At 39.9% G+C, this 20,985-nt stretch overlaps 1 protein-coding gene across 13 annotated transcripts in view; it reads left to right on the top strand.

Annotated features, from left to right (window-relative positions):
- Positions 1-936: 936 nt before the first annotated feature.
- Positions 937-20,985, top strand: part of PPFIBP2 (PPFIA binding protein 2) — a 91,828-nt gene continuing 71,779 nt past the window's right edge. For 6 of the 13 annotated variants that reach the window (XR_005954034.1, XM_041423242.1, XM_041423237.1 and 3 more), the window contains exons 1-3: positions 937-1,241; positions 1,416-1,728; positions 17,885-17,982. Coding sequence is in view for 12 of the 13 variants with exons in the window: in XM_041423242.1 (XP_041279176.1) it covers positions 1,559-1,728; positions 17,885-17,982 (268 nt within the window). In the remaining variant the exon portion in view is untranslated. Of the gene's footprint in view, positions 1,242-1,415; positions 1,729-9,016; positions 9,029-17,884; positions 17,983-20,985 lie in introns of those variants that run through there. The other 7 variants (XM_041423243.1, XM_041423236.1, XM_041423233.1 and 4 more) reach the window with 7 other exon arrangements.

Genomic DNA, 20,985 nt, shown 5'->3' with positions numbered 1-20,985 from the left:
AATGTTATAAGTGACAAAATTACAAAATTTAAACAAAATTAAGACATGCTTAAACTATTTAGGTGAAAGACATCACCATGTCAGAAGGAAGACAGCAAACTGTAGTGGTTGAAGTACAACCACTCCACAAAGAGTGAAAAGTGTGCGTTAATTGTGTTGTATATGTGTCTGGAATCTCTTTATCTCACTTTCTGCTAAGCAGTGACTTTTGTTTAGCCAGCTCCACAGAAAGCTGACATCCCCAGAAGCACTCAGCTGCTGTGAAAGGGCTGTGCGACCCCTTTGCTCAACAGAAACCCTTTATCAGATTTTTGCTCAGCCGGGCGTCCCAAGTGACCAGGGAACTCCCAATGACCAAAACTCACAGCAGTTTTCATATTCCTACGAGTGATCCTGGAATCTCTAGAAACGGAAGAAAAAGCTACACTTCATGAGTTTTTGTTTAATGTTTGTGTGCTTGCAGCCTTCCTGCACTAGAGATTTTTTCAGCCATAAACAGAGCATTAGAGGCTGATTTTTAATCAGCAGTTAACAGGGAGGTGATATGAAATAGTTACAACAATATGAACTAACTGTGCTGTTATTTTACTAAGAGAATTAAAGTGAGAAGTGCTTTAAGTAGACAAACGCCTGATTTTTCAATCTTTGGAGCAGTTAGTGTTTGTTCAGTCAACACTACAATGTCTGTGTTAACCTGGAAAAACCCCGGGGCGCAGGAAAACTCATTAAAAAAAAAAAAAAAAAAAAAAAAGTACGCGCGGTACCACTTCTTAAAACAACATACTTTCGATTCCAGCAATAGCGAGGGGGGCAAACGCTGTGCGGAGAATTCCCTGAGCGCAGGAATTCCCTGGAGCACCTGCCCGCGCGGGGGGGCCGGAGCGCCGGGCGCCGTCACTCGGGGGCGGCCCCGAGCGCGGCCGAGCCGGGCTGGCATCGGCAACGGGATCGCCATCGGAAAGGGACGGGGATCGGGACTGGAACGGGATCGGGCTGCCTGGGAAGGTCTGGCTGCAGCCGCCCGAGCCCTCGGTGCGGGAGGCGGCGGAGAGCGGTCCCGGCTGTCCCGGCGCTGCAGAGGCACCGCCGGGCACGATCGGGAAGAAGACCAGGACCAGGACCAGGACCAGGACCAGGACCAGGACCAGGACCAGGTCAGCTGGGGCCGCAGCCGCGCCTGTTGCTCGCCCCGCTCCATCCCGCCGGGAGCGGGGCTTTTAAACAGACGCGGCTCCTGGAAGGTAAATATTTATTCTCGCGGCGGGCAAAGCTCCGAAAGTCCAGTTGGACAGGCAGGTCGGTAAATAAAAGGCTTTGTTGGCGTGGGGCAGGGGGTTCAGCAAGCGCTGTCGGTGATGACACCCAGCTGCAGCCGAGCTCTCTAAGGTGGGAGCCCCCCTCCTTCCCCTCCCCAGGCTTTGACAATTAACTATAAAAAAAGCGGTATGTGCGGGTGTCACAGCGGTGAAAAGGAGGTCGTTTGAAGGGTGTTCAGGAAAAAGGAGCTGGAAGATGAAGCTGGCTGTTCGAGCAGCACAGAGATGAGGGAGGTGAGGGGATGTCAAGTGATCCCCAGTCCCATGGGCTAGTGCTCGAGGACCGCGCTGCTGGGATAAAAACACCTCCTCCTAACATTTGCAAGAAGGATAAGGAACCACCCTCCTACCTGCATCGTCCTTTCTCAGCTGTGCATGGGGCAGAAGAGGATGCTGAATATCATTTTGGAAGGTCAGCAGCTGCGGGTCTGACTGTGTGTGGGTGTAGTGCAATGTGTGTGCTTTTGAAGATTTGCATGTAAATGTCATTTGCAATTTCAGATTTTGAATTCTAAGGTTGTGGAAAGAGGGGATTCACTGAGGGATACTTTTCTGGAGTTGTTTTGTTGGGTTTGTTTGTTTGTTTGTTTTTTTTTTTAAGGAGTATATGAAAAAGTGCATAAAAGATTTAATTCTGAAACTTCTATGGAGATGCGGAAAGAGCAGGTGGGAGAGTAAAGAAAGCAGAATTCCAACTTTTCATGTTCATTTATTGACTTTGCCTGTGTTCCTAGTTTTTACTTTTATCTGCTGTATGAACTTTGAAACCATGAATCTTTACATTTCTCTCTATCTTTCTTATGGGGAAATACCTGGAGTAAAACTTGGTATACTAGGAAAGTGACAGGTCAAACTGGGACAAACATAAGCAAATATGAGTTGTTCTTTTTTAAATGATATGGGTTTTTCCACCACTTGCTCATGATTCCAGTTGAGAACAATTGTAAAGGCCTCTTGAACCTGAAGGAAACTCAGTGTAAGTTAAAGAGAGGGAGAACTCAAAAGAGCCTTTGCTTTGTCTTGAGGACAGGTATAGCTTGGTACCAGAATATGTGAAAAGAATGAAATGTAATAATATATCTGTAACGTTTAAAATAATTTCAAGTCCACAGTAACAAGACTTAGGCTGAGGGATAACTCAAGACTGGTCTCATCACCGACTGCTGAAGTTTTTTTTTCTTCTAAAGACACATGACTTGCCTGTAACTCTTCTGAACTAATGTTAGCATCACTTTTGAAAGCTTAAATGCTTTATTTACCTGAGTCAGGTAGTAATCAAATGTCTTGACAAAACATCCAGCAGCTTATCTGTCACCCATCTGGGACTCTGCCCTATGGGAAGCCCAAATTAAAGGAAGGGGGCAGAAACTGGTTAGTCTGTGTAGTTGGAATGTGGTAGGAATTGGGCTGGGAGTGTTGTTCCCTGGCTGCTTTCATCTCCCATCCCAGGAAGCAGGGGGATTAGAGGAATGGTGCAGAGGGCACTTTCTGCTGCTGCCATCCTGGTTTCACTCCAGCAGCCCTATCCGCATGCAGATAAACAAGGAAGACAGGAAGGAGGTAGGGAAGGAATAGGTAAAGGTGAGATAATAAGAGTTATCTTCCCCTCACTCCTCCTGTATCTGATCTCACTTCATCTTTCTTCGTGTGGTATCAGCAGTGTGGAAAAGGGATCAGGGGGTGTGTCTAGCAAAGGGAGAATGTTCTGGTGTAGGCAGAGACCACAGAAGTGCTCTCTGGGTTCTTGAATCCATTCTCCCATTTTCGTGCCATGATTGTTGCACTGAGTCATGCCTTCTCCAGACAGACCATGCAGGCTCTGAGGCAGCAAAATGTGACTCTGTGTGGCAGAGAGAGTTGGAATGGAGCATAGGAGGAGGACAGATGGACAAGAGTAGAATGGAGACCTTAATAATCACCTTCCTCAACATGCTGATTGTGTCAGCACACAGGCAGGAAAGGCAGAGGGACAATGTCCTGTGGGTGCAAAAGAGGAGAAAATGAAACAGAACAAGAGACTGTGAGCCATATCTTTGTTATTCCATGTGCAGCTCTGCTTCCAGCCCTCATTTACCTCACTTGTTTCCTGTTTGCCTCTTTCTGGTCTCTCTCCTCAAAACAAACAAACTCCCACAAAACCCTACAAGGCACTCATCCCCAGACACTGCTTTCACTCTTATTAGGCTACTCAGAGGCAGACCAGAAACTCATTTGGTTTTCCCTGCAGCTAAGGATTTGTTTGAGCTCAGGCAGCCTTGACCTGGTAAGATTAGCAAAGGACTGTGTTCACACAGGTAAAGCAGGGTCTCAATAGGACTCTGCTTGTTAGCAAAAAAAATCCACCTTCCTCCTGCTCCCTTCCCCAGAAAAGACATTTACAGCAATAGGATGAAACCTCCTCCTTGCTTTAGAAGTCTATAATGTGATGATTTAGTTTATCAAAGCAGAGAAGGATAAATAAGGAAATGTGTTTTATGATGATGATCACTCAGTGTGGGTGCAAAATCATTGAACATGCTGTACAAAGAAAAGCTTTTTTTTTTTCTGTGTTCTCCAGAAATACCCAAGGGTGTGGAAATGCCAATACAGCAGAAGATGACATTGTCTAGGGCAGTAGATTAGGACTGTCAGATATCAGTGAAGCTGCATCACTCCAGTCTCTGGAGATGTTTCTCATTCCCATTTGCCACCCCATCCCCAGAGATCACTTCAACCTCTCCAGGTATAACCTTGAAAATCTCCTAAGCTACTCAAGAGGGTTTAGCAGCAGTGGATGTCCCTGGAGGGACACTTGATCAGTTACCAGAGTTCTGTAGAGACGTATGAAATAACTTTGCTTTAGTCAATACCCTGAGAATTGGAAAGTTTGAGCAGTAAATTAAGTTCCTTAAGTTTTCCCCAGTTTGGTTTTGTCTGTTCAGAGCTATCAACTCACCTGAGGCTTTGAAGATGAAGAAACTGAGTGTCCCACCTTTCCTCAATCTGTTCTTTAACTTTGTCTAGGCACCAGCTCTGAGGTGAAGTCTTTGATAACCCGAGGCATGTTGGATTTCTTTCCTTCTTCTTTCTCCCACCTTTACAACATTTTAGTTCTTCTTTTACATAGATGCACATTAAGCAACAAAATAATGGTGCTTTTTTCTTATAGCTAGATTCCTCTGCCTGTGACATTTTTATTTCAAGCCTCTCTGACCTTGTAACATTACAGTTACCTTTTTTGTTTCCATCTTCATGTGTTTATTTGCTATAAAACCATTTCTTAATGGCACTTTGCTCTTATCTGGTAATTCATTGATGCAGAGAACAAAGCAGTTAAATTACAAGGATAATTTCTTTCTGAAAAAGTAAATCCTGATGGCACTGTTGCCAGTCTAGGTCAATTTGTGTTTATAATGTGCACCTGCCAAGTTCCAGTGTAGTGGTTTAGAGGATTTTAAGCACAACCTGGGTTTTAAACTCTAATTTGATAACCTGTACAGCAAGATTTTATGGCTATTTTGTGGTTCACTAGTATTTCTGCAAAACCTGTGACTGAAACCTGCTGAGGGGAAAGAGCTGTATATTTTCATACAGATCAAAAAGGAAAATGTGGTATATTCAAATGCCTAAGACAGGGCTTTATTTCTCTGTCAGATCATCAACAAACAAATGAGGAACCATGGCTTTCTCAACTCTGTGTATGCAATATATAAAATATATTCTGTGTTTCTCTGTTTAGTCAGATTTTCCAGGTTAACTCTGAAGTAGCTGAGGATAAAAGTTGAGGACTGAACACAGGTTAAAATAGAGCACTTTATAGAGGGGTAAAGATAAGAAGCCTGATATGACCAGATTGTGTAATTCAAGGAATGGTAAATAATGGATCTGTCTTCCAAAAAGTTGCAAGTATGAACTGGTGATTGTATGAGAAGCCCTTGGCATATCACCCAAAGAAATGGTGATAAATTGATGGTGGTTTCCTGAAGCAGATGTGAATTTGGAGAAAACAGATCAGCTGATTCTCCTTCAGTGAATCCTTGCATTGATTTGGAGGCTGAAATCAGACTGAACACTCAAAGTCAAGGAAAAGACAGGTCCAAAGGATGCCTCTGTTCCAGGTCTTGCTTATCCAATGCTCACTGAGTGTTGTTTCCATCAGAGCAGCAGAAAGTGTATGAATATTCACAGGGAATGATTCACTTGCTGCTTAGGTCTTCATACTCTTTCAGATCAACAGATTTTGTGCCAGTTAAAGTAATTAGTGAAGATAAATCTAAGCTGTTGCATTCTAATCTGGATTTCCAGCACTTAGAGTATGGGAGCTCCTGTTTTACCTTGTCCTCCTCTGAAAACAAGTCTGGTTGGTCTCTGCATTCAGAGCTGACTTTGCTGGTGTTGCCTCCTTTCCTCTGTATGTACTGCTCATACAAAAGGAAAAAGGAATTTTATTTCCAATTTGCACTATTTGCAACCCAAAGTTTATTTCAGAAATCTTATTTGGACAGGGGAAGATATTTGCCAAGTGTCTCTTGAATGCAGTGAATCATATTTTTATTCCTCTACATTGCAGATGGTAGCATCTGCTTTAATAAAGCATAATCAGAACATCTTATTCTAATGGCATTGCAGTAAGATTTATGAGTGTGTTTCTGGGATGATCATAAACTAATGAACATAATCCAATCAGCTCCCAAACAGAAGAATTCTGATGTCTCACTCCAGACAAAAAAATAAAAAATCTCTAGCAAGCACCTTGGGGAGATAACCTAAGTGGTTTGTGCTTGTTTCCTACCTAGCCACATAAAACAGGTTATGTTCTTCTCTTAAAGAGTGTGTTCATTACTTCAAGAAAAGAAAATATTAACTTCACTAATTTTGCTTTTTCTTCATATGAAATCCTCTGTAAATAAAATACAAGTATATGTATGAAGTATTTTAGTATTAGTACTGATTATATTAAACCTGAAAATTTCAATCACAGGCATTATAAATTATTAGTTAACTATTTATTGAATTAAAACATTCTTCAATTTAGAAAGCTGAATGCATGCAAAGTAGAAATGTTATCTGAAACTTTAAAGTACAATTTTCAGTCTGCTCTGGCAGACTTTGTATGTATAAAAAGAAAATCCTATTAGACTCTTTGTCATTAAAAGAAAGGAGAGTTGCTTTAACAAGCTTTTTTCAAGAAGGAGGTCTGTTCTGGCCTGCTTTGCAGAGCCTGGTGCTGCTCTGTTGTGAAAAATACTGAATAACCCTTAGTAGTTACTCACCCATACTGTGCCCAGTGTGGGCAACATTTCATAATAATTGTAAATCAGGCAGAGATTAGAAAACTATTTCAAGAATTGTGGTCCAAATGATTGCCTTCTTCATTTTAATTAGGAAACTTGGTATCATCTTCAGTTTCCTCTGCAGATTGTGAAGCACAGCTGGTTCTCATTTAACTGGCAAAAGGCAGATTTTAGAAACCTGCTTTTTTTACTTTTTTTTTAGCATGAGGAGAGGAGCTTGTGTTCAGAGTAAGTGGTTTGCTATAAAAGGGATTCATACTCTAAAATTTAGCTGGGATTCACCAGCCATTTGTAGTTTTTATTTAATCAAAGCTTCTGATTATCCAGAACTAATTGCAAATGGGAGTAGCAGCTGCTCACTTTCTTTGGAAAACCAGATTTGGGTGCTCAGAAGAGCTTCCAAATTAGTAGAGACTGGTAAAAGTGCCATACCAAGCAGAATGTTCATAAATATCATTTCACTATAAATTAATTTTATTTGCTTTCCTTAACTAATGAGTAAACAGAACTGTTACATGTTTACAGCACAGTCTTGAGCCAAACTACCCCTTATCAATAAACAGTAATAGAGGAAAAAAAATTCTTCATGACAGAACTGTATTTTAGTGTTTGCCAATATGACCATTTTCTTCTTTTCAAGTAGGAATGGACAGTTTCTATATTATTTTGGAATTAATGAAACTATCTTGAATATTTCCACTTGGAGGTTTGAAAACAGCTGAAACAAAGGGGACTAAATCTCTCTTATATAATAGCAAATCAAATTTTCCTTGCAAATTTAATGGAAGAGTACAAAGATGCCACAATTACTGATATGGAAGGAGACTTTGATCCATTTTCTGTAAAATTAAATAAACTGAAACTGAGAGTGAATTCTGATTCCCTTTTCTCTTCTGAAATAGAAGCAAAAGATAATGTTATCCAACAGATGGTAATTTCAATACTTTAGTCTTTTCTTTATATTTTATTTTTATTTTGATGCAAGTGGCCCCAAATGCAAGAAACTTCTGACAAACTTTTCATGCAGGCAAATCAGCTGGTAGCTGTTAGGGATTAAAGGGCTTTGCAAGTCATTAGCCTGAAATAATTTCATTTTGTGGCTGTATTAATAAACAGGTCAAATAATGCATTGTTATCAAGCATTAAAATGCATGATTTATTTATTACCTCAGGGAACTCCATAGGTGTATTCACAGACCAAATATGAGTAGTAGGACTTTCAAATAATTCTCAAAAACTGCTGTGAGTCCTGATATGAAATACTCTGGAGCAAGACAGGATGTGTAAATGCCTGGCAGTCAGCATGCCCCCAGGTGTCACTCCTGGTTTTGACAGCGCATTTTATGACTTCAGGCCTTGCTGTGATGCCATTCAGGCCCTCTAAAATAACATAAGAGTTCTTTTTCATTTTTCTGCTCTGTCATTACTAAGGTGCCTATTTCAGAGGCAGTAAAATTTGACTAAATGTATAGCAATATCTTGTTTTGGCTACAGTTATACCCTAGAATTTGGAATTTTTCTATTTATTTCAACCATATGAAAGAGTTCTTGGGACTGGAAGTAACATGCAGTAGAATTTTTGCTATAGTTTTATTTTTCTGCCAAATCCTTTTGTGTCATTGTTCAAGTTGTTAAATACTTATTGAAATACTTATCTGAAAAGGAATCTAGAGAAATCCTCTGTGTGTTCATTATAATGGTTTAACTTGTAGATTTTTCATGCCCTAAAAGTAGTGGGAATTCAGAGAATAAAAGGTGTCCTTTAAATACACCCCAGTGATGGATGATGCTGACAGCATCCTGAACCTCAGCTGTAAATATGTATATAAAACCCAGAGAGCACTGGGTTTATGAACAGGTCTGTTCCTAGGCTCAGCTCTTGCATTCAGTTGATTTACAAAATTTCCAAAAGCTTTCTGTGTCTTAGCAAATCTGTGAGCCAAAATGACTGAACTGGAGTACAGAAACTTTAGAGACTCCTGAGTGGAGACCTGAAGGTTTTACTGAGCAATCAGTCAATATCCGGAAATGACACACACTTGCAGAGTTTCGCAAATTCAAGAAGACATCCTGATGCACGGAACTTTGAGGCTTTGCTTTTCTATCTCTTTCTTAGTCCCTCGTATCATGTATAACATATAAGGAGACGTTTAAATTAATTTGGCTTACCCTTGCTAAGATGATTTGACATGGAAATGTATTCATTTTACATTTGTATAGAACTTGAAATGGTTGGCAGACACTGCATGATGGGCTCTGTAAGAACTTGAGAACACCTCTCACAGCTGATACTAGAAGGTGTGTGTATATATATATATATATTACAGGACAATTTGGGGGTCTCTTTTGTATCCTGTGCCACAGGATCATCCCCTGTGTGGAAACAGCACAATGAGCACTTCAGAACTCTTTTTAAGCCTATAAAAATCTCTTCCCCAGGTAATCAAAATTTGATATACTGTTGCTTTTTGGGTTTTTGTTTATTATCATATTATTGCTTGTTTCACTTGTTGTGATAGAGTCAAAACAGTAGCAGTGCACATAGACGAGGGTGAAATACAAGAGCTGAGCACTTGGGTGGGTTTTCAGGGAGGTGAATCCCTTAAGAGCCTCCCCTGGGTAAATATGTGTTTCTGTGAGCAAATACAGCCTCCATCACACAGGTCACTGAGGAGGCCTGGATATCTTGCCACACATTCATTGTGGGCTGCTCCCTGTTCCCCCTAAAGCCAGCTTCTGGTTTCAGTGCATGCCTAATCTGTCTCTAGGCACCTTGGCATTCACTTTTCCTCTAGGATTCACTGGAAAAACAAGGATAAAGGGTGGTGCAGTCTTCTTGCCACCTGTAATAATGTTTCTTCAGCTGGGGGGGGGTGTTATATATTTCTCTCACCTCTGTGAATCTTAAAAGTATTAAATGTTGTTCTTAGATGTCCAGCTACTCTTCTGTCTGGCTTGCAGCATTACCTATCTGTATAAAGCCTTTTTTTCTCAAAAGCAGAAAATCATGTTACTCCATTAAGTATGGAAAGCAATTATGAAAGGAGGCTGGGATTTAAAATTCAGCTGTGGCACAGGGTTTGATACAGATTCTTTCTTAGTGTTGGCCAGTTTTGCAGGGAGTAAGATGTCCCACATTCTGAATAATGGAGGAGCAAAACCAACAAAATATGTCCTTTCAAACCAAGGTTTTGCTTGCTTTGAAGAATTTTTGCCTCTTGGTGATGATGTCCAGGTGTTGGAATGATGAGTTACTTGTCCTTAGAATTGTCTTGTTAAATGTGATCAATGATCTCAGACTTAGGGAGAATTTAACAAAGCTTGAGGAAAAGGCTGTATCACTGATGGGCACAAAGAATGCAGAATTTACAGGCCACAGGGACTTTAGGCACAATTCCCAAGATAAGGAAGAAAGTAACAAAGCCAAGGTAGCAACTGGTGCAACTCTGCTCTGTGTGTGGGTTGGTCTCTGACCCACCAGGTGAAATTACCTATTTGGGGACAACAGTTAAACCTATTCTTGAGGCAGAGAAAGAGGAAAAACTTGAAGATAGCTTTTTCGCAAGGACATTTTCAATAATCTTCAGGAAGCAATCTGTATAGGACTGTTTTGCTTATAAGCACAATCTTTAAACTGGCACAGCTGTTAAAATTTATATTTTTGTTGATGTGCTGAGTAATGAGGGTTGTGGTGCTTTTCATAGTGATCCATTTGCTGTTCCCAGTTCAGTGCTTTTAATCCAAGTGGATTCAATTTTGATGAATTTGCTGTTTCTAGCAGAAGTATGTTTTTCTTTTCTTTGTTTCCCACAGACACTTTCCTCAAAATAGCTACTGAAGCTTCAATTTATACAGAAGTGCCTGATACTGTCAGTTCCTGTTAGTATGAATTCAACATATTTGTATCCACAGATGTGGGTTGGGTAATAAACCAGCCTAGTGAGTGTTATTTATAAATTACTGCACAGAATGTTTCAAAGGTGGAAAAAAACTCATATCAAAATTAATTTTGCAGAGTCAAAAAGTTGACTTTTTAGTACACATTTTTAGCCTTTACATCTAAAGCTGAGTTTAGACTTCACAAGTGCCTTCACATCACGTTTGTAAAGCTGAGGGAAATTCAGGAGAGAGCTTTATAATCACAGTAATCCAAGAGTAGAGAGTTTTGAAATAATAAATATTCATAAGAAATGTTTTCATCATTGTGGCTATGTTCAGCTGCTTTTCTGTGCAGTCTAACCCAGACCTCAGGTTTTTTACCTTACCTATCTTGTGGATGAGAGTTGCCTCTTTGGATTGCAGAAAGTCAGTTTTCTAGCTCATCAACCCTGCCCTTTGTGCTGAGGTTCTGCTGCAGAAAAGCCCATCTGGGGTACCTCAGCCTCCCCTGGTGCCAGTCCTTCCCTGATCCTCACCTATCCCAGTGTCTGCCCTTGTTAAGGAGAATTTAGAGCTCTCCACTTTTCTAAACCTCCAAAGTGAGTTATTTCTGTAAGCATTTGTGGCTGTTACTGCATGGAAACAGTCACACCTTCACCTGTGTCATCGTATCATTCTTTTGCAGATGCATTCTTTGGCATATTTCTAAAAATCAGAAATATCCTGCACCTTGAATGATTCCCATGGCGTTCCAAGGGCTCCGTGGGCTCCAGCAGCTCTGCCAGTTCCCTGAGCAGTGTTTGCTCCTGGTTGGCAAGGCAGCTGATTTTTACAGTGATCTTAAGGAACTGAAGAAACAGAGAAGATTGGAAAATTGGACCTCCTGCATTTCTTTGACATATAAGATCTCCTGGCCCTGTGTTAGCACTGTTTAGTTTGTCTAATTTTTTAGGAGTTTTGCAGTGACTAGCTTTGAGAACTTTGCTTATCATATCTACCTAATCTCTCTCCATTGGTGTCAAGGATTTGTCCTCTGCTTTACTCTAGGGCAGAGTTGATTTGTGCATGAATTCTGTATTTGCTTTTACTATAACTCCTCACCTTCCAATTTAGCAGAGCATGAAATTACACTACATGATGTGGGGTGGGGAGGGAAGGTGTGGTCTGAGCAGTTTCCCATTCATTGGAGCTGGATTTAAGCAACTTCAAAGATCTCATTGAAATGTTGACCTTCACGGAAGAAAATTCAGAGCTGTGACCTTGCAGCCAGTGAGATTGGAAGGAAAAATTTAAAAAAAAAAACAAAAAAAAAAACAAAAAAACCCCCACGGTTTATTTTAAATGTTGAAATTTTGAGGATCTAACTTTTCTTAGTTGTAAAACTCTCTGAACTAGATGTGAACTGCAATACCAAATCTGACTTTGTATGTGTTTATTTTAAGAGCAGAAATGTTCATATTTTGGCTCAGAAACTTTCCTCTCACGTATTTTATCAGGTAGTGTCTTGTTCAGCTGAAGTTTGTATCCAAACTATTTATTCATTGTGTTGCTTTTTTTTTTTTTTAATTTTAACTAGTTAGATGTCAGAGAAGTGAACTAAAATAATTCAACTTTTTGGACTTAGTAGCAATTAATGCAATTTTGGTTTTAAGATTTGCAAAGTCAGAAGCTATAACATTTTTCTTTTATACTGCATATAGCACAGAAAACTTCATCTATCTGATAGCAACATAAAATTAAATGATGAAGGCCTTTTTTATGCTTTTAAGGACAAAGTTTAAAGCAACACTGAGGGCTGAAGGGCTTCCTGCAGTTGCTGAAAGTGTTACAGAGAGGAGCTGAAGAGAGCTCACTTTGCACATGCCATTCTGTCAGCGTCAGCTCTTATATATAAGGATGAGACTTTGTGCAAACATGAGTCAGGAAATTTGGTTATGGTACCAGTAGGAACTGTAACTCGATATCCATCAGCCCTGTGGAGGAGCTGCTGTGAGGTGATCTGTGTTTTAAAGCATCAAGTATCTAGTATTTTTTAAAGGGATCTTTCTTCTTTCCTTCACCTTCGGTTCCCCCAAAAATTGAAATTCAGACTTGTATTGGCAAACTTAATGGGTTTATTTTTGAAAAGAGATGTTTGGCTTTGACTTTGCCCCCTCATAGTGCAGTAAGTTTAGCTATGTATTTTAAATCACATTATTTAGCACATTATGTGTAAAAGCATCATTGCTTTATGCTTGTTGCTCTGACTTTCATCAGTAACACACAAATATGGTGCTTTTACAGTGCCAAGGTACTTCAGCATATCCCCTTATATAAGAGCAAGGTGTTGAATAGAGACTTTAACAGTTCTGCCACCTACCTGAAGCAATTTGCTATCAGCTCTTTGTTCAACTTTGGCTAATTGATATTTCTCTTTAGAGCTGCCCATTCTGCCTTCCTGTGGGCACTTTACACTTTCCAGCTCAAAATAAACTTGTTTTTTTTTCATTCCTAGTCTAGCTATTCTTAAAACCCTTCTAAAATAGCCTTGATTTTACTTATTACAGAATGGGTAATCAGTGAAGAAATAAACTTGTTTTTTTTTCATTCCTAGTCTAGCTATTCTTAAAACCCTTCTGAAATAGTCTTGATTTTACTTATTACAGAATGGTAAACAATGAAAGAAGAGGGTTTTTACCTTTCTGCCTATTCCAGTGAAACATATGAAGGGGAAATAGAGCAAGTACTGTCTGTATTAAGAAATAAATGAAATTTAGGCTCAAACCATAGAATGGTTTGGGTTGGAAAGGACCACAAAAGTCATCTGGCTCCACCTCTCCTGCCTGGGCAGGGGTGCCTTCTGCTGTCCCAGGTTTCTCAGAGTCCCATCCAGCCTGGCCTTGGGCACTTCCAGGGATCCAGGGGCATCCCCAGCTGCTCTGGGCACCTGTGCCAGGGCCTGCCCACCCTCACAGGGAAGAATTTCCTCCTGTTTGAATGCAAACCTACCTTCCTTCAGCTTAAGGCTCTTACCTGTCTTTCTGTCACCACTGCCTCTGTGAAATGTCCCTCTCCAGCTCTCCTGTAACCCCTCTGGGCACTGGGAAATTGCTGGAAGCCTCCCTGAAACTTTCTCTCCTCCAGGCTGAGCAAGCCCAGCTCTCCCAGCTGTCAGATAAACAGGATTTCTGGCTGGAGAGGATCCTGCACATGGAGCACTCCTTAGGCAGTCATCTAGTGACCAACAGAGATGATTCTGTTCCCTGGATTGCTAGTTAGGACTAAGGATTATCTTAATTAGAGAGTTCCAGCAGGTTCTAAAAGGCCAGGATCCAAACAGGAATTTATAACTTTTGTAACTGCTGGAGCCATGAGCTGCAGGGATGAATCAGTGGCTGTGCTCCTGTCTGGATGCTGCACAGAGTGTGGCTGGGGGAAAAGAAAGGTGAGAAACAGAGGCTGGAAGCTGGGCAGATTTCTGCATTCCAGGGCAGGAGTCATCTTGCAGCTGAAGGAAAACTTGGAGGACTTATGAGCTTAACCAAGGCACTTGATATTTCATTATGCCATTAAGTACAAAGCAATGTAATACGCAAATCAGAGTATTTAAAGAGTTTACAAGCATGTATTTATTTATCCTAGGAAAAAAAGGTGGTGGTAGTTAATTGTTACATGTGTCAGCTAAATGTGAGAGGAATTTGTAGGCCACAGACAAGATCTGGATTTCTGGAGTTTCTGTCAAAACCCACACCCCTTGTGATTGATAAAGTTGGTAACCTCATTATTATGAGCAACCTTGGGAAAACATCTGAGTACCTGAATTCATCTTGTTCATTTTCTTATCTCTGAGCAGCTGCAGGTTCAAGCCAGCCATGAAAGATTCAAATTTAATTAAGGCTTTTCATAGTTCTGAAGAACATCTTGCTCACAGTGAATATGTCTGTTAAATATTATGTTCCTTTGGACACAGTAAGTTGTAGTTTTACATAGAGAATGTAGGCTGAGAAATTTGCAAGGGATATTGGCTCTGAGCACAATAGTTCTACCAAGGATTTTTCATTTTATTTGGAATGCAAATCTCAGATTAGGACGTACAGTGCAAAACTACCTTAGCAAAATAAATTTCAGGAATTCAGACCAGTTTTCTCCGTCTGCACTTCCTGGAAGATGTCATTACTCAGGCAGTTATAACAAACAGGGTTGCAATATCTCTGTGGGCTGGGCTCTAAATTAATATGAGCATGTGGCTTAGATGGGATGATAATAATTTAGACTCATGTCTGCTTAACAGTAAAACTTTGGCTATTAATAGCAAGGAATTTTCACTGGTCAGGCAAAAAAAGGAAATTATTTTCCTCCTAGAGACCTGAAAAGGTGAGTAGCCTCGTTCTTGTATTTTGCTGGCATATTAATTAACCTAGTGAATCCTGAAGGTTAGAATTTGCTAATATTGAAGCTTGTACTGTAGTGCGAGAGGTAACTTTTGTTCAATCCTTACCAAAGCTGTAAAACTTTTTTTTTTAATAGATGTATATATTTACATAAGCAAATAAGTCATGGTGTCCTGCATGTATTGATGTCATTCAGGAATGAAAACTGTAAAAAAGATTTGTAATTAAAATACCAGCAAATAGATGAATCCTGTTGAGGGGCTGCTACAAGTGTCTTGTTATTAAATAGTGTTTTAAAAAGAATCCACAGTTGAAGATATTTCTATCAAATTAGATCAGAAATGGTGGGAGATGTAACAAGCCCTTTTCATAATACTGCTCAGAGCAGCCAAAGTGTAAGGAGGGAGTGTCTGGGAAAGTGAGACTTGCCTGGAGCACACGCAACAGGTCTGTCTAGAAAAAGATGTCAAGCAAGTAATATTACATTATCTCTCTGGAGCAAAGAACATTGCTTTCATTAATAAATCCTTGTTTGATCAGCAGGTTTTCTATAGCTTAATGCAGTTAGGCAGCAAATATTCCGTGGGTACAGGTGAGAAAATAGGCTGACTGTGGAGGCAGGGAGGAGATGGAAGATTCACTTCTGGTGGAGTTTTTCAGAAAACTTTCTGGGTTTTGCCAAGGCTTTGACGGGAGATTTTTCCATCAGTGAATTTTCAAGTTTGTAATGCAGTGTATCAGCATTTTCTGTGCCTTTGTCACCACAAATGATGAAATACTATATCAGATGTTAACAAGAAATGTAGTCCTGCATTTCTTGTTTGAACAGCCGTGTGCTGCTCCAGTGGCTTTCATCACAAATAAAAGCATGGAGTGCAACCTAGAATTAGAAACTCTATGCTATATTTAGAGTTTTTCACTCTTTTTCTGCCTTCTAACTCTGAGCCAGGAATCTGCTGCTCTGATTTCCCTACACAGCTGGTGGCCATGCATTCCTGGGGGAGCCTTGGTGCTCCTCTGGCACCTGTTTGTCACCTGTAGGTGGATTTCCTGCCACTAAGGTGATTATTCCCCGTGGTATGGCTGCTTTGAACTAGAGGAAATACTGCAAGGAAGGAGGATCATTGCAGCTGAGATGTCTTTGGTGGCCTGTGATGTGGCAACAGAAGATGGAAGTCTCCCAAAAACCAGCAAATGGAAGCAGCAGGATCAGGGGGAGTGTCTGGAAAGTTCACATGTGAAAGAAAGCACTCTGAAATTTTAGGTTTATATCAGCTGACTTAATGACTTTCCAGATTATTCTGAGCACAATTTATGTTATTTCCAGTGCCATTAAGTGAAATATTTGGGTGACAAGTACTTTGGTTAAATTTAGCATTGCTTGTACTTAAGATTATTTTGACAAAAAAACTGAGGGACCAAAACCACTGATTCATTTCCATTAATCTGAGCCTTGGGTGACAGTGAGGATGAGGCATTCTCACGTTGCTCTTCACATCAATGTGATCTGAAGTTAAATCGTGGCTTACCCACTGTGACAAGCTATAAATGGCAGAGTTCAAATGAGAATGTTGCAGTTCCTGACTCATTCCTGCATCTGTCTCTCTGGATCCTGGGGTTATCAACATTAACTGGAATCAACATAGGATGCTGATAACACAGAGGTTCTCAATAAATTAGCTTTCTTTGTGTACGAGTCTCCAGCACCATGGAGAAAAACCCATGTCTCAGGATTCTTAGTTTTCAAGAGAAGAAAATTTTGGTTGGATGGTACAAATTTTCATTGTAGTATTTATTTCAATTCAAACTACTTGAATTCTTAGCACAAGTGATCCCATGACAAACACATATTTGTGGCATTTCAGAAGCACTGGAGTCATAGGTTTGCATTTACACCTACCCACAACCTGAGTTATCTGAAGGATTTCTCTGTCCATTGTCAGACAGGTGTCTGGTGATAGCTGCTAAAATTGAACAGTTTTATACCACAGCTCTTACAACTCACTGTAAAAGAAGGCTGAATGCTGAAAGACTGAATTGCAGCCTTCATGGAGCAGAAATGAAAATACTGTGAGCCTTTGTGGGCTCTGTGGGTGCTGTGAGCTGTGTTGGAGCCCTGTGGGCCAAGAGCCATCCCTGTTTCCTCTCTGCGTGGGCACTGCACTCGTGCTTCTGTGGTGAAGTGATGTGCAAAAGGGCCTTATTCCAGAGGGGATTTTTTCACTGGCAGTGAAATGGACTGCATAAATTCTTCTCCCCTTTGAAATGTCATCTGTTGGCAGCAGCAGCTGCTGCTTGACTTAGAGTCCAGCAGCACCAACTCACAAGCAGGGACTCATTCTGGAAGATTTTTCTCTTTTTTTGTTATCCCCAATGTCAGATGGTAACATGAATGTATTTAATCTTGTTTTAAAGTAGCAGCAGTAACTTCAGAGAACTCATACCTGGGGCATTTTGCTTATTTGAACAGAAAAAATGGGATTTTTGGTGTCATGAAAGAGGTGGTGAAAAGACTGAATGGGAATATAGGAAGGAGGAGTAAAAACTATTTCAGAATTTTCTTTACTCTTAAGGCAAAAATCAAAAAGCAGGCCTCCTACAGATTTCTGCTTATAGGCAAGGCATGTTCTGCCCCAAATCTTCATTCGTCAACTGAACCTTAATCAATCCTCTTTTTTTGCCCCACAGAAGAAAAGGCTGAAATGCTCTGATCTTTGAATCTAGGAAACCGTTGTTAAGGATGAGGAGCAGGAGAATCTTGGGCTTCCAGTATTCGAAGTTTTCTGGGATTTTTTTTATTTGCATTTGACTGTTTTAGTGAAATCTCTTTAAAAAAAATGAATCAGAACTCCCAAGTCGTCTACCAAGAACAGGAACAGGTTTTTTAGTTTTCTTATTACTGGGCTGTATTTTTGTATCACTAGGCTGCATTACTAAGCTGTAGCATGGATTTTATTTGTGTAGCCTAATGCATAATGTGACAGTGAAGCGCATTTTGCCATCAGGCTATTTAGTGTAATATGTGTGGTTTATTCTGTCTTTTCAGTAGAGGGAGTAAAGATCTGAAGAAATCCCAGAGGATGGCTTCTGATGCCAGTCATATGCTGGAAGCAGCTTTGGAGCAAATGGATGACATCATTGCAGGTACAACAATGCATTATTTTACACCACACCATCTTGAGACTTAACTGTGTCTGGTTTGCTTTTTAACAATTCTCAATTTATTAGGTTCTCTGACATGCAGATTTCACCATTAACACTCTGGTTTAATAGCCATGTGGAGAAAGCTGAAAGTAAAATAAAGGAAGTAAAATAAATCCTATGATTTCCCCTCAGACAGGTGAATATTGAAGTAAGAGAGATTTACTTTGCTTTAATGCTCTATGGTATCTTAAACACATCCTCAGCCTTGTGGTAACGTTCCACAATTCACATATCAATTTTGTATTTTAATGTGGTTTTAAAAAAGTTTTCACTCACCAAGTCTTCTGGCTAGCTGGATAATTTATAACTGCATCAAACACATGCACATATAGATATATAAAAATGTGTGTACACATAAAAATATACATAACTTTTGTTATGCCCTGGGGTTTGTGCTCACACACCCTGCAGCAGGAGCTCCTTAAAGGAGTGTCAGGGTAGGGCCATGATCTCACTTGTGCACAATGGGAAAGAATTCACTAAAGCTTTATAAATCTAAATAGTGACACCCAAGCTGAGCCTTCTTCCCTGGTGATGGAGTCAATGGCATCAGCCTCTTGTTGCTGCAGTTGTGCTGCTCCTTGATCTTCTTCCTCCTCTTCTGGGAAAGCTTTCTGTCCAGAGACTGATATGGGGCTTTAAATGCCACCATCAGGATAGATCACCATCCAGATTTTTAGTTTAAACAATCACTAGGGATTGGTTTGTTTGGTTTTTGCATCCTCACTCGAGTCTTCCCTTTATTCTAAATGCACAAGCTTTAGCAGACTTGAGATACACAGAACTGTAAATATGAATATGGGATAGATATTATTGAAATGACTTTTCACACTGATGAAAAAAATTCTGCAGAACCTTATTCTAACAAGATTTTAACCAATGGAAGTTAACTGGGATTTTATTTTTTCACACCTAGCAAAACACCATAGATAGGGAAGCACTGAACTTCCCTCAGATGTGTAAGGGGAGAATAAGAAAAGCAAGTCCCAAACCATAATTCATAAATTAGGGAACGTTATTACTTTTTAGCCACTGGGATGCCACGGAAGCTGTGTTCAGAAATCACCTGCACACAAATGGAACTCAGTGTCTCCCTTCTGTGGTGATTTATACAGCTCTGCAAACATTGGGGATATCATGGGATGCATGGATGTGGTTCCACTCTACAGAAAAGCAAGAAAATGAAAAAAGAGTCACTCTATTTAATTTGTTTTCAGATTAGAGGCTTATTTTTTTCCCAGGAGCTATCAGTTGTGAGGCGAGTCCTGGCTATGACAATAGATGTTTAGTGCTGGGTGTTTTTTCATGGCATAGAAAGATAGCCTCCTAATGTGGGGCATAACTGATTAAATAGCAATATATGACAGCCTAATAATTCTTTTGGAGATTTCCCCTAATTTGTCCTAAACCAGGACAGACAGCCTAATAATTTTTTTTCCTAAATTTCATGTCAGAAAAGTAATTGAGGCCAGAAGACAGCTTTTATTTTGGTTGGTTGGTTGATTTTAATCTTTTCTCTGCTCCTTTTTCAGATTGTTTGTTTGTACCATACCATTTCAGGGTTTAATCTTGATAAGTAAGGAATAAAATTAAATTTTTCCAGGCTTTCAAACGACATCACTTTTACCCCCATCACTTTGCTGTCTTGGTGGTGTAGAACACTAATGGAGAGAAGCAAAGCAGACGTTGGAAGAACTATTCTCTGGAAATCAGCTGATCACAGCTGTTCCGTGCTGGTGACCAAGCCCTAAAGTAAAAAGATTCAGGCATAAATAAACTCCAGTGGCACATGGAGTTTATTTCCACAGTGGTCATGAGCAACCTCTCCAGGAGAGCTGACTTTGCATTACTTATATTTTCAGTCTGATGTCCACTGATAGGCAGCATGTCCAGTGGCACATGGAGTTTATTTCCACAGTGGTCATGAGCAACCTCTCCAGGAGAGTTGACTTTGTGACTTTGTATTACTTATATTTTCAGTCTGATGTCCCCTGATAGGCAGCATAACATTGAAAACAGGCTTATATAAAGATACCTAATGGGGGAAGAAACAAAATATTTCCCAGACAGTGCATCTGTCAAGCCTCATGGATGTTAATTGAATGCTTCCCACATGCTTTCAGTGTTATATCTACCTGTACTAATAAAGAAACATATTGATTTATTTCCATACTTAGGAAAAAGTCAGTTGTTTGGAAAGGTTGTTTACCTTGTTTCTTTATTATTTTCCTTTGCCAGAAATAGATAAAACCTTTTAAGACAGGTTAAGTCTGTTTTCATTCTCCTCTAGCCAATGTTCTGTGTGTTCCAGAACAATTTCTTGAATGTTCTGGCCTGATTGAAGGACCAAGTAGATCTGCTGGAGTCTATACTTGGATACAGCTGTTATCCCAATTTGTCTGAAACTGAGGAACAGAATGATTATTCGAGTTTGATTCTCCCTAATTCAATCCAGTAAGCTTCTGTATGCAATTTGGGCAAGGACTGGAAAACAGGAATGGTCTCTTGTCCTGTATGGTGGTGAGAGAAAAAATAAGGTAGAAAACCCCTTTGGAAGGATGACTGTAATACTGTACTGAAACAAACCAGGACTGAGAACAACACAAGTTGTTATTTCTAACATCTTTTAGTTACAAGCATGAAGAAAAATCAGAGCAAAACAATACATGTAGTAAAGAAGAAGCTGATGCAATTAGGAATTATTCAAATAATATACACAATAATACCTGTGAAATTAGATAATTATCAAGCATTAAAACACTGCCTGTCATCCCAGAGTCTGCAACAGCTGATAAGCCTCAAATCGGTGGAGAATTGGGAAATCATGTCCAGATAATGATTCTCCAAACTCACTTTAAAAATAAGTTCAGCTGTCATATTGATAAGGTCAAATTGCCAAGCCAAAATGACTTGAATATTATTTTTGATGCAGAAAACATCTGG

Source organism: Onychostruthus taczanowskii, unplaced genomic scaffold (assembly GCF_017590055.1).
Source record: "Onychostruthus taczanowskii isolate IOZ18803 unplaced genomic scaffold, ASM1759005v1 scaffold76, whole genome shotgun sequence".
Lineage (NCBI taxonomy): Eukaryota > Metazoa > Chordata > Aves > Passeriformes > Passeridae > Onychostruthus > Onychostruthus taczanowskii.
The sequence above is the reverse complement of the archived record's forward strand: the minus strand, read 5'-3'. Positions and strand labels throughout refer to the sequence as shown.